General features: G+C 45.9%; 1 protein-coding gene across 2 annotated transcripts; it reads right to left on the bottom strand.

The window, feature by feature from the left end:
- Nucleotides 1–2,085: 2,085 nt before the first annotated feature.
- On the bottom strand, nt 2,086–17,196 carry LOC144934750 (ADP-ribosylation factor 4-like). 2 transcript variants are annotated; one of them, XM_078860858.1, is made up of 6 exons: nt 16,862–17,196; nt 12,838–12,918; nt 11,810–11,919; nt 7,927–7,998; nt 5,237–5,362; nt 2,086–4,518 (listed from the first exon to the last, which is right to left on the bottom strand). In XM_078860858.1, the coding sequence occupies exons 1-6, from the start codon at nt 16,926–16,928 to the stop codon at nt 4,435–4,437; spliced, it is 540 nt and encodes a 179-aa protein (XP_078716984.1). In that variant the 5' UTR covers nt 16,929–17,196; the 3' UTR covers nt 2,086–4,434. The 2 variants fall into 2 exon arrangements, with proteins under 2 accessions (XP_078716984.1, XP_078716985.1); XM_078860859.1 differs by lacking the exon at nt 16,862–17,196 and adding an exon at nt 16,705–16,709.
- Between the last annotated feature and the right edge of the window lie 758 nt (nt 17,197–17,954).

Here is a 17,954-nt window from a genome sequence, read left to right as displayed (position 1 = left end):
TGATGTGGAATCAGTGAGTCGACGAGGCTGGCCTATTCCACCCGAACCTGTACCTATTCCCTATGTATCGGCTTACGCTACCCTACTTCACCTCCCCACTCACTGTTTGGTGCCCGCGGTGGTTCGCTGCTCCCGGTGCTAACAGCGCACCTCGATGCGTCGCACGGACGTCCGGGTCGCTGGCTGGAGCTGCTGCGGGTCCGCTGGCCTGGAGAGAACCGTCCGATTTCCCCTTTGCGCTTCCCATTTATCCTGATTCCCGGACCCCTACCCCCTTCCCACGCACCGTGCGCCTTCGCTATGCTAATTAATCCTTTGTCCGCGCGGCGTGAACTCCAAACAATGGCACGCGCCCCCCTCGCCCGGGCCAGGCAGCTCCGCGGTGCCTTTGTTCCGCTAATCAATGAGCGACCTGCACGGCGCAAATTCCAATCAATCCTTTTCTCACGCAGGCCCCCCTCATCGAGGTTCATGCGGCGGTGTCCATCACAAAGGCCCGTCGTGGGAAGCTGTGCATGGCTCCTCGCGCGCCTCCCCTCTCCCAATTATTTATACTAATAGCCTTATCCTTTAACTCCCCTAACAATGGTGCCTGCGCGCTCAAGCGTAATTATCCCAACCCTCCATGACTATGCGCAACAGCTCCTGCGGTCCCGCTATTCGTGCTGTCCCGTCCCTCCCCTGCTTGCCCCGTCGACCCGTGGGGGTGTGTGTGGGGGGAAAATGCACCTCAACCGCGGTGGCCGAATGCCCCATGCCGCGACCACACCATATTACGGCTGGTCGCAGCGCCGCGGCGCAACGTAGCACGGGGGAGGTCGTCCAATTCCCTGATCGCCGGAAACCGTGAGAGTTAATCCCGATAAGGGTTTCTCGGATAAAAACCGGTCGGCCAGGTGACCTCCCCTCGGAGCTCTATGGGGGGGGGGGGAATGCGTGCGGGTGTGTTCGTGTGAGGTGAGGTGAGGGGGACGCGGGGTTGGCTCCGTTGCTTGGTGGTGGCGAAGTCGGGGGTTTGGGCGCCTGCCGAACGGCTTCGTGGCGGCGGCATCACAGTATTTAATGTGGCGCTGCTCTCTGATGTTGTAGGATAACACATTTATTAAAGTCTATTTAATCAAGTAGAACGTGTTGTCTATATTTGTTTAAAGTTGCACATTTTGATGTGACGTCACATTTCTCACCCCCCCCCCTCGTCACATATCGTCACAAATGTCTAACCCCCGCCTAGGTGCGTGACGTCATTTATGGACGGCCCTCATTTCCATCCTCCACTGCTTTACGAGGGGCCGTGGAAGTGATTTAAAACCACACTTCACCGGGCCGGTCAGTGCCGCTTGAAGACAGCGAGCACAATTGCTTTTCCCTGCACTGCCATCTACTGCCCACAACGTGACCCTGCCACCGTCGCACGCGAACTGACCAGGGCTCGTGCTCAACTCGGCAGCGGTTATGGATCCATTGCAAGTGGTTGGTCCGGTACACTTATCCAGATAGCAACATGCAAGCAGGGCGAATGAAAGGAGCCTCGTCACATACATGTAACCTATTCTTGGTTCTTTCGGTAAAGTCACGTAGAAGGGAAACAATCAAATAATTAAAATATAAAACAATACAATTCTCATCATCAGGTGTGCTTCACACCTGATGACGATTGCTTGTGTTGCAGTCTAAACGTCGTCAGAATTTTATTGTTCTATATTTTTATTATTTCCCTTCTACGTGACTTTACCGAAAGAACCAGGAATATGAATCACTGCAGTCACGAAAGCTTAAAAAAATGTACTTGTGTGTATGTGTGTATTGTCCGAGCTGCATCGACGTTCACTGAGATGTTCGGCCAATTCCGAATAATGAGCGAGTATTTATACAAGTGGGAGGAAACCGGAGGACCCGGAGAAAACTCACGCAACACAAGTGCGGCAACAGGTGGACGTTTATCCACTTGCTGTACTGCCATCTCCTGGAAAGCCAGGATATCGTGTTCACGACGCCCATGGGAAGGGTGTTTCATGACGTTTGTGCGATCCACCCACCCTCACACAGTGCTCGATTAGATTGTCAAGCAATAACCATCTCAAACCATTCTGTTGTACAAACGTGAGTTTATTAAGAGCTACAGCATACAGAATGGCGATATTTTTACACAATTTAATATTTTGGTCTCCTGCAGTCCCATATTAAATGCACTCAAGTCTTAAGTGTCCCGCAGCGATATAACACATTGCAGACAATGAGGTTTTGACCATTTATCGAAACAAGCTCAATTTTTGTGTTAACATATTTCAGGAGTAAACCCACACCGACTAAAACAAGAACCCATATTTTTAAAGTAGACGGGGCAATATGATACGTGAATAGGGGATGCACGTTTTATAAACACCAAAAGTGTCATGTCAAACAGCACTAACATTCACAAATAAATTGTGCATTTTCGACATTATACACTTAATCACAAAGTACTTGGAATCGCACACAAAAAAATGCCACATCTAAAAACCAATGGCGCGCGCGCACACACACACACAATTAGTGTCACTCAGTAAACACTTCGATTAAGGCAAAGGCGAATCATGTTACAGGCTACCGGGCCTAAACAAGTGTATGCCGCACAAGCCCAGTCAGATCACACGTCTAAGGCTTCTCATAAACAGCATTTATTCTGGGATGTATATGGCCATAAATGATGGGCGTTGCTCAATTCTCTACCAGCACACAACACCGGTCTAATTCCTCTCGGCACCACCGTGATCGGCCAGGGGCAACTCACGTTTTTTAAGTGCCCCTTACCATTAAGGGGTATGTATGCCAAAAAGATCCACACACTACACGTATGATTTGAGAAATGCTAGGCCTGATATAATTTTCCTTGATCGTGTTTTGCTAACAATGTTAATAAATGCGCATTTGTGTTAGTCAAGCTCTTTCGTCGTGGGAGTTGCAATTGCAAGCACAATGTTCAAGTCAAAGGCATCGCCTAGCGTTTCAAGTGTATTTTGTTTAACGAGGTGAGAACTCGAAGAGACCAGGATAGTCTTATTTGCAAGAGTGACCTGGGGCAGAAATCTGCCAATGATTGCTATGTATGGTCCAAAATGAGTACAGAAGCCATATGGAATGTTACTATAACGTTGAATCATAACACACATTATGATGTATACAAAGCTAAGCTCTTGTATTTAAATATCTACTGATCAAATAGTTTGAGAAGAAAAAAACAGCGATATTGTATGCTGCAATATATTACCGTGTCTTGCATTTTATATTGGCATGCAGTAATGTTAAAAATATATACTCATGTACTAGTTTAGTATCTTGCAACGTAAATTAAAAAGCCAATACTTTAAGAAAAATATTCTATCATACGTGGCTGAAGTGTTGGAAAACACAGCTAAGTTAGACTTAAAAAAGAAACAACTTTAAACAAAATGGAAAATTAAAGTATATTTGTTGATATGGATGCAAAGATGTCGAACTTAAAAGAGTGAAAGCAAACATTTAATGTTTAATGTTCCTAAACATCATTATATGGGCCGAGCAACTGCAATTGTTGCAAGCGATTTATGATTTACATTGTAAATGAAAATCACATTATGGAAACATACCCATCTCAAAAACAAAACAAAATAAAAAATAAAGCCACCTTGCTCCCCTTTCCACTGACGAGAAAAACTAATTCCTTGACGTGTTAAAATTTACACATTAACTCCCAAACTCTAATTCCCATTATTTTACCTCGGCGTTCACCACGAATGCATGAAATAATTACCAAACTCGATGGCACAATATTTGTATTTGAACAGAAGATGAGTGGACAGCTCAATGATGGAGAATTAAATAGAAATCGAAGTATAAACGAAATGCCGTAACTGTCAATAACCTTTCCTTGATTGCACAAATGTTGAAACTGTGCACATGTCAAGTCAATATCATCCTTACATCAAATGCAAAATATGTTGGTAAATCTCTGACATAGCAGCCATTCCAAAATAAATGAAGTTCTGTCGTCTGTAAAATTGCATGACGAATGAATTTTTTAACAATGCTTCATCTTCGTACGATTCAATTGTAAGTTATGTCAATAAGAGCAAAACGCCGTGCCAATAGTTCACTGGAGGTAGTGCAACTTAAAAGAGTATTACGTGTTAAGTCTGCTTGTGCATGCGAGGCGTGCGGTCAAATGACTGCAAAGGGAATAGTTGAGGAAGGGATTTCAGTTTAAATAACTTCACAAAAGTGTTGATGCCAGCACACACAACATAACGCATATGTTATGAAGTGGAAATATAATGTAATGATAACTGCTCCAGAGGCCAATTCCATATTGGTATTTAATGTCCATACATCCTATATCTCCTTCCCACTGTCAGTGTGTGCATGCTGTGTGGGGTGTCATTCACTCCTGTGGTAGTTCCCATGCTTCCGCCTGCATTACTACTTGGCGAGCTTATTGGATAACCAGTCCAGCCCCTCGCACAGCCCTGTTCCCTGGGGGGCGCATGTCGCTTGAACAAACCACTGTTGGGACAAACAGATGCACACACGCACAAAAAAACAGATGTATACTTTCCAAACTAGTCCTTATTGACATGGCACAACATCCAGGTGAGAGTCCACTTACACGCAATAGCATATTAACAATCTATCACGCTATTAACAATACAAAGGTACATTAACAATTGTGGATTGAGGTGTGACACTGGCACAGGTTGACATATTCTTACAAATAGCCAACACACAGCCCATCCAAGGACAGGTGTATTGCAGTAAATCTGAAATATTCAATCGAAAATACAATTCCACTCATGATTATTGAGGGGGGGGGGTGCTCCATGTGGAGTGACGTCACCCGCCCATGATTATTAATTATGGCATTACGGAGTTCGCGTGACATCAGGGTTCTGGCTTTTTATATATTATAAGAATGCTGTGACAACATTTTTCATGCTGACCCAATAGAGTTTGCATCACTTTGGACAAAAAGACAACTGTAAATGACGGGTTGAAGGCATGTGAAAGAAGAAATACCTCCCTTGAAAGGAAGATTGGAGGATTAACAATTTGAATTAAAACATTAGCATTTAGATTGTGGTGTCAAAATAAGGAAGGCGGAAAAACCCACCAAAATGTAATTCTTTTACAGGCTTGTGTCAAAGTTGAACCAACCCATTTCTGGGCCGCGTGCAGGAGGCAGAAAGGAGGGGGCTGGAGGAGGGAGGGGGGTGAGAGAACTCACGGCACGGTTGCGCAGTCCGTGCAAACCCAGCTTCTCCGTGAGCTCGCCGATGGCCATGGCGTTGGGCAGGTCCTGTTTATTTGCCAACACCAGCAGCGCGGCGTCCTTCAGGTCGTCCTCTTGCATCTGGAGCGGAACGCGCGCGCACACGCACGGCGTCACGGTCACAAACACAACGAGAAGCAGCGATCCAGGAGATGCACAGGCCACGGCCGTCAAGGAGTGGCTAATCCCATATCTGCATTTTCCATAAATATGCTAAATTCCTCTTGATATGCAAATTCCTTTGTCAAGGCGCCCTTCCCCCTCTAACCCAGCTTAAATATACGCTGTCAAGCTTGGTGGTGCTCATTCAGATGCTGTCTTTCCGACAGACCTGTTCTTCACCTGATGACGGCTGCTTGCGTTGTGGCCGAAACGTCGTGAGAATTGTATTTTATGATGTTTTATTTTTATTATTTTATTATTTCCCTTCTACGTGCCTTTACCGAAAGAACCAAGAAGATGAATCCCTGCAGTCACGAAAGCTTTAAATCGAAATTTTACATCCGAGGGTATTAAACTAAACTATTTTAATTTTACCAGTTAAGGCCCACCAGGATATATAAGTCTTTTTCAGAAGTGACCTAGCCACAAATGATAGCTCTATGAAGTGGCATATAATGTGAAAATGTATTACAGCCAAATGCTCTAAACGTATGTTTCGAAATGTGGAGGGAAAAACCGGAGGACCCAGAAGAAAATGCACGCGACGACGGGGAGAACACAGAAACTACAAATATTCAGGTGTCAGGGTCGGGATAGAACCCACAGTCTCCTGTATAACAGGCAAGGTAGTTAATAGCCACCGTGGCGCCCCACGCCATCAGCTGCCCAAGCTGCTGGTATGTTTTTAAAACGCATTCATCTCAAATGTTAAAAGATGCCATGGCTTGTTAATTTGCAATTAGACTCATATGGATAGGTAAACATATACTGTTTTACTTATTGCATGGATGAACACGTTTGTACAAAATAAGTGCTATTAATCAACATGAATGTGACTGAACATTACGTGACATTTAGGGTGCACCGAATTGCACTTATTACTGGAATATGCAACGAGATATGACGCTGAATTCTGATCCAAAAACAGACCTTTTTTAACGTATTTATTCAATAAATTGGCAATCTCGTTTTTCTCCCTATTTCTGTTTCTTCTGCCTTTCTTTAACTCCCGCTATCTCTGTTTGGGGTTTTCTTCTGCTTTCTCTTTGTCTCGGTCTCTCTTCATTACCAGGCCACAGTGTTCATGTGACTATGGTCGGCATCGCACATTTGTTGTTGCTACAATTTGTCCAACACAAACATTAAAACACAGCCGCATTTGGAGAAATCACAAGGCATAGCAAAGATTCAGTGTACCCCAAAATGACAGTTCACAGATTAAACTTGTATTGGGAATTATATTTCTTCGACACTTTCTTTCAATCATGCTTCCCAACGCCGTGAATTATGGCAGTGCCTTATTAAACAACGCAACACATCAATGTTGTTTAAACCCGCACACATCAAGGTTATATAAATACATTTTAACAGACAACATATGTGATCGCCATGTTAAATTACAGGTATTGGGTTAGAAGGGCCATCACTGTTCAAAACTTTTCACTCCACAATGTGTAAGCTGCATTGTTACCAAGACAAGACTCCCAGTGGGGTGCTGAGTCACGAATGAGGTTTGTGGGACCATTAACATGCAGGTCTCGTTGTATGGCGCCCTAGCAAGGATTACATGTGTAACGACGACCGACACATGTTCTTCACTTTACTAAGAGCTTTTAATTGTGTATATGAACACTCTTCGTCAAGCGCGAACTTTGTCTTCTTTCCAACCGTCCCTTCCCCTTATGCTATCCCTTTCTTATATTCTTCAAGCCCCCTTTCTCGAAGGTTCCCTTCACCCTAACTCCCTCAGCCAATCCCCGTCCTCCTCCTCCGATGGTTGTCAACCGTTCCCCTCGTCAGTCGACCCTCGCTTCCCGCCTTTTACGTTTGTATTTCTCCTCCAAATCACTTCAATTCTCTGCCTCCAGCCAATCCTCTGTCAGGCTTCCCCGCACCAATCAGAGGCCTCGATTCACTTCCTTACTGTCCGTGTTTGCACGCGCACCATGTTAGGTAAGCGGTCTGTCGTTTCGGTCTTTATGCGTGCAATTGCCGTGTTAGAATCTAGGAAATAAATTAAGTGGCAGGTGCCCTATGAATCCACAATCATTTGTATGGAGTAAAATGGCTATGCCCGTGTGTAACGCGCATACCGATAATGGATTTACATTCAGTCGCAGACACATGATTGAATACAAATAATTTGATTGTTGGAGCATTATGGATTAAAGCATATATAGCATAAAATCAGAATTCTGTTGCGCCAACACATTATTATTTAGTCCATCAGCTTATTGGTTTTAGACCAATATAATTTTGAGACCCATGAGGTCCAAACAATTCCAGAGTTTTATGTAAAGAGATGAGACTGGCATAATACTGGTCTGGAGAGTCAATAGGCCAAGGGAGAAAAACAGAATTGTATTTACATGTGGAGACACAGGAGACAGTTCTGCTTATATATGCATAATGTGTACACATGATGGTTTGCTTTGTACAGGAATCCCGTTGACTGTGCAAGAAGCTCCAAGCGATGGACCTACCATCTTCTGCAGTTCTTCAGCTGCCTCCTGTACGCGCTCACGGTCATTGCTGTCCACCACAAAGATGAGTCCCTGCATGACAACGGGGCAGATGACAGCAATTGAAACGACAACGCATTTGCAATGTGTGCCGAGCGTTTGTTTACAGTGGGCAGTGGCATGGCATCACATCCTAAAATAGAGGACCCGGTGTTATTTTCAAAGGTCAATGTGCCGATTTGATTATGTCTCAGCAGTGTGCCGTCACTGGTAGCACGCCTTTCTAATGTCACAGTACCAGCTAATGTGTATGGACAGTAGCAATTTAATTAAAAAGTTTATAAACAGGAACATTAAACCTTTTCCTGTCAAAATGTGTGTGCTTCACTAAATTATTACCCACTTAAGTGCAATTCATAAATGTAAAGCTTATCACACAAAGTGCATGAGAATTTAGCACATACGGTAAAATGTGGAAAGATTAGAGGTTCCTTCGCCTTAAAATTCGGTCGAACACAAGCCGTGTTGCAGTATCTGGCCGGACTAAAATCAAGTGAATGTGCAGCCGAGTACTGAGCGCCACAGGCGTTGGAGTGAAGTGACCAAAACAAACTCGTAAAGCAATTAAAATGAGCGGCACACTCTTACAAGTAATAATAACTGGAGGGGGGCACTTGTTAGATAGGCCATGGAGTGGTGATAAGCTCCACTAAGCTAAGTGGCGTACAGCGTTGGTATTAAAGTTGGAAGAAAGTAACTGCATGTCATGTTTATTTTTCTTTGTTTACTCACAAATTATGCATTTAAGTACGGTAATTAGGCAAATTTGAAGTCCGGCTCTTCATGGTCTGCCAAGTCCAATGCTTGTAATGCACAACTACATTCTAGGAACGTGGCAAGGACCCCCCCCACCTTGCGCATGGATCTGAAAGGTCGCAATTTTGGCGAATGCCAAAGGGAACGTTCGAAAATGGATTGTAAGTAAAGGTGCAGCCATGCAATTGCTTGCTCACCATGCCACTACTCCACTACGGCCTCCACTAGCTTGTGAGCCCCTCTTGATGGCATTGATGTCCTACTCTTGCATACAGGCGTCTTGGACGAGGTGTGTACCCACACTTAACACCAACTACGATCTGTCAATCGACTGTGGTGTACCCATTTATGCTGCTGGGTGGAGAGAGTTAGAGGTTATAAAAAACACTTGAACATTGTTTCAAGTGCCATGCGGTTGTCTCAAGGCCAGTGGGCTAACCACTGCACCTTGGCATCATCCCGGATTACAGAATAGTCTTGCGAAACAAGTAAATTCATCTGAATCTTGACTTAAAGCTTTCGTGACTGCAGGAATTCATATTCCGTAAAACAACGTAGATAGAAAAATTATAATAAAAATATTTATTTATTATTATTTTTCTTCTATCTACATGGCTTGAAGGAAAGACCCAAAGAATATAAATTAATCTGATCTATGAGAAAAAATGTGTTTGTACAATACAGACTAGTCCATTAACAAGCACAACAGCACCTTAAACATACTAAAGCCGATTAAAATTAATACATAACGTGGCCCACAGCTAAATGGGCTCACCCCTGCTGCATACTCAATGGCACAGTGTGCCTGTGTTTTCAGAATTTTTTTTTTAAAGCGTTGAATTACACCGCAATTAGTTTAAAGCATTAGCACTGCTGCAGTCATCAAGGTCTGGAATTATCACAAGTTATAAGTAAAAGGTGTGTTTTAAAAACTTACAATCCAAAAAACGTAATGATGGGGCATTTATGCAATTCCAGTTAGCAACACCCACTGAGCAGGCATAATAGCACAATGGTTAAATAAATAAAAATCCTACGTGTGCTAGATTAAGCAATGCGTTGTTCATTAAAAACAAATAGAAAACATATTTACGTTTCAATGGGAAGGAATAACATAAAATAAGATTCACAACAAATGCTTCCAACACTTAATGATGAAGAATGAAAATCATTTCTTTAGAAGCACATTTTGTGTTGAGATTATTGTCCTTCCCCCGCACCTCCGATTATGACAGTTGGGGCTACGTACGGTGCGAAAGAACTTCAACATACAAACATAAAAGATGTGATCTAAAACAACTAAGTAAAAATGTCAAAAATCGAGAATCTGCGGCCTTGGCTATCCAGATATAAACACGTGTGGTTTTTCTCATCGTCTTCCTTGGATTTAATCCATACCTCACTTAAAGGTCAACTTACTGCATCCTAAATATCACTGCGGATTTGTGAATGTTACAATTTAAAATATATTAACTACCGTAACTCTTTTCTACAGCTAAAGACATCGCAAAGCAATATTTAGCAAAACTTTTTAAACTCAATAAACCACAGTTCATACAGACCACACGAAAAAAACTCACAAACAATATTCTACTGTATTTTTTTGTTAAATACAATATTCTGACTTATTCAGTTTAAAAAAGCAAATTTAGGTCCATGAACGGTAGTCAAAGCCATGGCGGCAGTGTACGCCGACTTTACACGTGTGCAGCATTCCTGCCCAAGTGCAAGGGAAGTCATGCTTTGCACATTGCTCACTCAATTATTTCCTGCACCTTGGTAGGCCGAGCCAGCGCACGAGTGTTTGCATGATGCCAGCCAACGGGCAGGCAAGGGCCCTATTGCACAAGCAACCCTGCCGCCCTCTCTCCTTAAACGATTCGTAATTTGGGTAAACATTTTCACGTGACGCGATTCCAGAAAATAAATACCCTTTTTTTTGACAAGCTCGGAAAATCAGCGGCGGTCCACTCCTCAAATACTGCTCTGGGTTCGGGCGGAAATTGGTCTGGGGCAGATAAATGACGGTTTGGATATGATGTTGCACTGTATGTTTATAACACAAATAATGTCCCTGTTGTGGGCTATACAGTACCTACCCAGCACCCTGCCCTCAGGAGTTAAAATTTATGCCATGCCACACACACACAGACTGGGCATCACTGCTCAGAGCCAACTTTCAAAAGATTTGAATCTGGGAAGCAGCACAGCTTGGGAATTACCACGCATTGTTTACACTACAGCTTAACGGTACAGCATGTGCCGCATCACACGCAACCAGCACACACTAAAATATGTGCGGATTTACACAGAGTACACCAAGGCAAGCACGTTTGACTGTCCAGCCCATGATAATGATTGCCATTCTTTCTGAACAGGCTAATTCCGTACCATTTGGGGCTATCGCTAGACTAGTTGTGCCCATTGTATTCCATTATATTCCAATTCGGACACAAAGAACCTGTGTGGAATAAACATGGATGGAATAGGCATTCCTAAATTAAGCAGCACTGCCTATGAACAAAACATCCTGAATGGGGGACTGATCCTATCAAACTTTGAAGCTAAACAGGGTCAAGCTTAGATAACAATAGTTGGATGTGAAATGGTAAATACCAGGTTTTACAGACGTGAGCTGCTCAGCGGCCAGGAGATGGCAGTACAAAAATGGATAATTGAATATATCTGTGGAAAACTAGAGTGTTGTCCCCCCTTTATGCATTGGGTTTCTCCACGTAGCCCTGTTTCCTCCAAGCCGACAACCCCTAAATAATGAATCGGCCAAAAATATAATGCAGGACCTTCCTGCGAAAAGGGTCTTGAGAGACCCAATGAGGCTTTTCCTTGGTAAATCAAGTGCATTGATATTTATGCAATTCACGTAGCACTCGGTTTGTACGGGATTACATTACACAATTGCGATTACACATAGCAAAATTGCCCCCCCCGACTGTGAAACTACTGCAGACTGTCTGCGAAACAAAGCGGCTGCCCTTTGTGACGTTTGCATTGCGTCCTGAGAAAGGCGCAAATACCAAAAGTACAAGATTCAAATTGTCACGGGAGGTGGGGAGGCGGCGAGGAGTACCTGAGTGTTCTGGAAGTAATGCCTCCACAGAGGACGGATCTTGTCCTGGCCACCCACATCCCACACCGTGAAGGAGATGTTCTTGTACTCCACAGTCTCCACATTGAAGCCTGACACGAACCACATTCACAATAGTAAACGGAACCGTCCGTGGCAGTGTTCTTCGATAAGACATCAGTGAGGTTTGACAGCATGATGGGGCGTTTTCACATTTGTGATTGTCGTGGGGGGCCGAATTGTCAGGGGCCGCACTAAAGGCCACGAAGGGCCACCCGCAAGCCTTGCAATGAAGAACACTGGTCTATGGCAAGTTTTACAGCCATAATGATCCCTCTCTTCTTCTGACGATGTGATAGAAAGATGATACCGTGGATTACCGATTCATAATAAGCCACTTACTTAAGGCACAATTATTTAACTTAGAAGAGAATGCACTTTTTCTTAGCAATTATAGTCATTCCTCGTTTGATGCGGCAGATGCATTCCTGAAAATTTCCGCGTTAAGCGAGGAAAGACTCTACTGAACCACAATGGCACGCCAGAATCAGCCTGCATTCATCTAATGGCGGAAAATTGGTGTGCGGGTAGGGATAGACCAGGGGTCGGCAACCAAAATAACAAGAAGAGCCATTTCTTTCCAATTCGGTACAAAATGCAGTATTTCAAGAGCCGCAATGCATCTGAGTACATACGTACTCATCGTCAAGAAGCAGCTCGTAAAGAGCCGCATGCGGCTCCGGAGCCGTAGGTTGCCGACCCCTGGGATAGACTATCACACACCCCATTGTCCGTGCACAAGAACCATCATCCAGTAGATTAAAATTATAAATCTGTCTTTTGCAAAAAGCCACTACCATGGTATGCTTAAAAGGGCCGTAGTCATCAAAACAATCGGTTTTATTTGCAGTTGGCAAGATACACAAACAACAGGATTTAGCCAGCCATCAAGTTCCCTCAAGTGAATGCACTTAAAGTCTTTGTGGCCAGGTCACTTCTGAAAGAGAGCCATACAGCTCGGTGGGCCTTACCTATGGTGGGAATGGTGGTCACAATCTCGCCCAGCTTGAGCTTGTACAGGATGGTCGTCTTGCCGGCAGCGTCCAATCCAACTGCGTTCCACAAACAGTCACAGCATCAGCATTATCACTGCACCAGGCCCGACTGCCCGCAGGCCCGCATTCATTGTAGTGCCGTAGTCATGGGTTCAAACAAGTCCCACACATAACTCAAAAGCCAGCTTCACTCACTCGCTCTCCATTCACGGGCTTCACAGCTGTACACACACACACGTCACCCTCCCCACACACACCACACATTCCATAGCACGTCCTTAGGAGCGGCTATCATCTCTATGAACGGCGAAAACTGCTGAGCACAGCCATGCATTCATTGCATCGAAATATTTTAGCTGGAAAAATTCCATGAGATGAAGCATCTTGTTTATGCCGCTGTATATGCACGAACCTCCCTACGCAGGAGTAATATTTGACTAGTTTATGGTAGTGTTTGGTTTGAATTGTGTGTTGATTTGACGTTAAAACGAACGACCAACGATCTCTTATTTTAATGTATGCTTAGTTACACCAACACCACAGTAACCAGCCTCATACAGCTCTTAGCAACTGCTTTGGCGAATGCTATACTGTATATTAAGCCAGATTACAGAACAGCATATATGTTAACAGCACACACAGGAAATTATGCGGAATCAATTTACCACAGATTCACTTGCGTTGTCTATGGTCACGTAAAAAAAAAATCTCCCGTTCTCACAAAGGGGGTTTTGGACAGCACCTACTGCCCCTGGGGTGCGAATTACACATTGCCATGGGAGGGAGCCAGTGGTCTCTCCACAACACACCCATTGTTAACATCCTACAAACGTGGATCTTTATTGTCTCCAAACAGGCGATGGTAATGAATGGCCAAGTTTACACCCTACCAAGAATTTAACTCGCATTTTTTTACGAATGAGAAGAGAGCCCCGACCACCTACCCTTGCGCCACATGGGCCTGCGATGACTAAATAATAACACAACGTTCACCATTAAAACATTTCATCGCACAATGAACGGCTCGGTCAGAAACCCACCCCCACGCCCCCATGAAATAACTCTTAACGTGTAAGATACGCGTGTGAAGTGCCATTAATAATTTATCATAACAATTCCCATTAAAAGTATGGCCAAGAGCGTCATTGTGTCACATCACGGAAATTTCACGCGTGTGGTGGTGGTGGTGGACACACAGCCAATAGCGGCGACGTTCTTCGGGAGGCCGACCGTGACTTTGAAATATATTTTTGTTGAACAGCATGAATTATATATTTTTATTTAACTGCAGGGATTCATATTCTTGGTTCTTTCGGTAAAGTCACGTAGAAGGGAAATAATAAAATAATAAAAATATTAAACAATAAAAATTCTCACGACGTTTCGACTGCAACACAAGCAATCATCATCAGGTGTGAAATCCACAGCAAAAAAAAATTACATTTCAAAATCCACACCAATAAAATTTGTGGATTTCACACCTGATGATGATTGCTTGTGTTGCAGTCGAAACGTCGTGAGAATTTTTTCTTGTTTTATATTTATATTATTTTATTATTTCCCTTCTACGTGACTTTACCGAAAGAACCAAGAGCATGAATTATATTTGAAGTTCTATCGCACCGTACGTAGCCGACCGTGCTCATCGGAGGTGAAGAAGAACAAACTAAACACAGAAAGCAATTCCAAATAAATTAGTTTTCAATCGAGACGCTGCGTAGCTCCTCCTCCAGTGGCTTCCTAATATCGGAAGAGCGTTCCAGACGGCCGTAGAAGCGCATCTGAAAGTGCCGTGCGATGCAGTGACCATTATATATGTTTATCATTAACGAAGCTTCAAATGCGTACACAACCAAGGCACGTACACAACATTACGGATACAATTTCAAGGTTAAAACTCTACGTAGCGTTACAAAAAAAACCCCCAACAAAACCCGTGTCCTCATTCACCTAACCATCACCATCACCTTCATCGCAACTCCTATGAGCGCTGTTGGCTACGTAGTACGGTGCGGAAGAAGTTCAACATACATACAGGGCTATGTATTTCAACATCCTTCTCTGTAATTACATTGCCACGCGAGATTAGTATCGATGTGCAAGCCCCACATCCACTCGAGTCCTACAGCGACAGCGCTGTGACGATCATCCCGATTTCTGCAGGCGACGCTTTCACACCGTGTTGGGATCGTTCCAACGAAATAAAAAGTATCGATTTAGCCCGGCCCGATTACACCTCGAGCGGCCAGCAACAAAGGTAAAGATCCCCGGTATAGCCTGTAACACTGTTCGGGGCAAGTGTGTGTGTGTTAGCGAGCGTCTATGAAGGTCGCCACGGTACACGAGGGGTGGGTGGCCAGCACCACGCCCGACCGCCTTTGTCTCCCCAGTGGCGATGTTACCTACACACCGAACCATTTGAGGCCGAGTCGACCTAGGGGAGGCCCAGGACCGGTTCAGATAATCGTCACTGATGTTGACCATGAGCGGGAATCGAACTCGGGTCGCCGGGTTCGTAGCGTAGCGCTAACCACTGCACCACCGCTCCTCCACCAGTGGCCAACAACAAAGACAAAGATCCCCCACATAGCCTTGACAGACTGTAGGGGCAAGTGTTGTTAGCGAGCACCTATGAAGGCCGGAACGGCACACGAGGGTGTGGGTGGCCAGCACCACGCCCGACCGCCTTTGTCTCCCCAGTGGCAATGTTTACACACCGCACCAGGTACTCATTTGAGGTTGAGTCGACCTAGGGGAGGCCCAGGACCGGTTCAGATAATCGCCACTGGTGTTGGCCATCAACAGCGCTTCGCACACCACACACACGTGGAAAGGTTGCGAGTTCCAATCCTGCTTGGTGGGTTGACTCAGCCCATCATCCTCCCTGGTGCCGATAAAACGGGGTACAACTTTGTCAGGAAGTCAGTGGTTGCCCTATATTAACTAGACAAAAACACTCACCCGCGCCATAGCAATGTGGAATGTCCACGACTGGCTCCTATCAACGTTTAAAATAAGAGATGGGCACCGCCCGAATGCTTGTTTAAGCATAAAATGTCTATTTGTCTTTGACTGTGCGGGCGACGAATGAGTGAGCGACTATCGAGACGAAAGAGAGGGTGACGACAGGGGGGGTGAATTGATAGAGAAGTTGATGAGGATGTGGGGTGATGAGAGTGTGGGGTGATGAGGGTGTGGGGGTGATGAGGGTGTGGGGTGATGAGAGTGCGGGGTGAGTGCGAGGTGATGAGAGGTTGTGGTGAGAGTGTGGTGATGAGGGCGTGGGGGTGATGAGGGCGTGGGGGTGATGAGGGTGTGGGGGTGAGTGTGGGGTGATGAGAGTGCGGGGGTGATGAGAGTGCGGGGTGTGGGGTGATGAGAGTGCGGGGTGACGAGGGTGTGATGAGAGTGTGGGGTGTGGGGTGATGAGAGTGCGGGGGTGATGAGAGTGCGGGGTGAGTGTGGGGTGATGAGAGTGCGGGGTGTCGGGTGATGAGAGTGCGGGGTGACGAGGGTGTGGGGTGATGAGGGTGTGGTGGTGATGAGAGTGCGGGGTGAGTGTGGGGTGATGAGAGTGCGGGGTGATGAGAGTGCGGGGTGACGAGGGTGTGATGAGGGTGTGGGGTGATGAGAGTGCGGGGTGACGAGGGTGTGATGAGGGTGTGGGGTGATGAGAGTGCGGGGTGACGAGGGTGTGGGGTGATGAGAGTGCGGGGTGAGTGTGGGGTGATGAGAGGTTGTGATGAGAGTGTGTGTGGAGTGACGAGACGGACGGTGAAGCGGGAGAAGAGAGACACGGGAGAGGAAGAAGAATTAGGAGAGACAGAGAGAGTGAATACGGACCCATGAGGATGTGATGAGAGCGTGGGGTGATGGTGGTGTGGTGCTGAGAGGTTGTGATGAGTGTGGAGTGACGAGACAGACGGTGAAGAGGGAGAAGAGAGACACGGGAGAGGAGGAAGAAGAAGAAGTGACACACAGAGTGAGAGTGAATACGGACCCATGAGGATGCGCATCGCCTTGGTGCCCAGCAGCGCGGCGAGCACGCGCGAGATGGCGAGGCCCATGGTGGGTGGCGCGGCTCTCGTGCGCTCACGACAGCTCCGTGCGAAGACGACGAAGACGGCGGCGGCGCTAGCAGCAGGAGACGAACGCCGACGACGGAGAGGGGGATGGTGTGTGTGAGAAGGGAACAACGCGAGTTGACGCCGCCGCCGCCGCTGCTGCTACTTGAGTAGCCCTGGGTCGGGTGTGAGGCGGTGCCGGGACGACGTGGAACTAAACCCGGGGCGGCCGCCACGCGGAGAAAATGACGTCACTGTGCGTGACGTCACCGGCGGTATACAGTTCTCCCCCTTGCAGCCCCGGCGGACACGTCAAAGCGCGTGACGTCACCGGCGGTTCACAGTTCTCCCCCTTGCAGCCCCGGCGGACACGTCACCGCGCGTGACGTCACCGTCGGTTGACAGTTCTCCCCCCCCCGCCGCCCCGGCGGGCACGTCACCGCGTGACGTCATCTGAGCCCTCGACCGGAAGAGGCCCCTCCCCCTCAACTCCCTTCCCCCCTCCCTCAAACACCCCCCCACCCACCACCCATCTGCTACCACGTGGCCCAAACCCGTCACCGCTGTACACGTGTAACGAGTAACGTGTATGTGTGTTGGTGCCGCGTAGTGAAATTATATTAGCATATTATTTCATATAATAATTGTTATTATATCAGAACATAATCGACAGGTAAAATGTATTATTGCTTTGGAGGGCACTCCGCAACATTTTAACAAATTTGGCACGACGTTTGCGCTTTGTTGCGACCGGCATCATCAGGCAGGTGACATAAATTATTTCTGGAAATAAATTGGCACGTTTGTTCACAACTTTATGAATTGACACACATTTTTCTATCGCGATCTAACCCAAGCATCAATGGTGAATAATTTGTCGCAAAAGCCTGTTACATTTATTCACATGCCAATTTAAAAACTGGTCATCACAAAACGTGTTTTAAAATGTAACTCACAAGGCCCCATTTGTGTAAAGTCGTTCCACGTTGCTATGAAGGGCCATTGCCCGAAACCTCGCCTGCACATGCG

This window comes from Lampetra fluviatilis, chromosome 11 (genome assembly GCF_964198595.1).
Source record: "Lampetra fluviatilis chromosome 11, kcLamFluv1.1, whole genome shotgun sequence".
Taxonomy (NCBI): Eukaryota; Metazoa; Chordata; class Hyperoartia; order Petromyzontiformes; family Petromyzontidae; genus Lampetra; species Lampetra fluviatilis.
The sequence above is the reverse complement of the archived record's forward strand: the minus strand, read 5'-3'. Positions and strand labels throughout refer to the sequence as shown.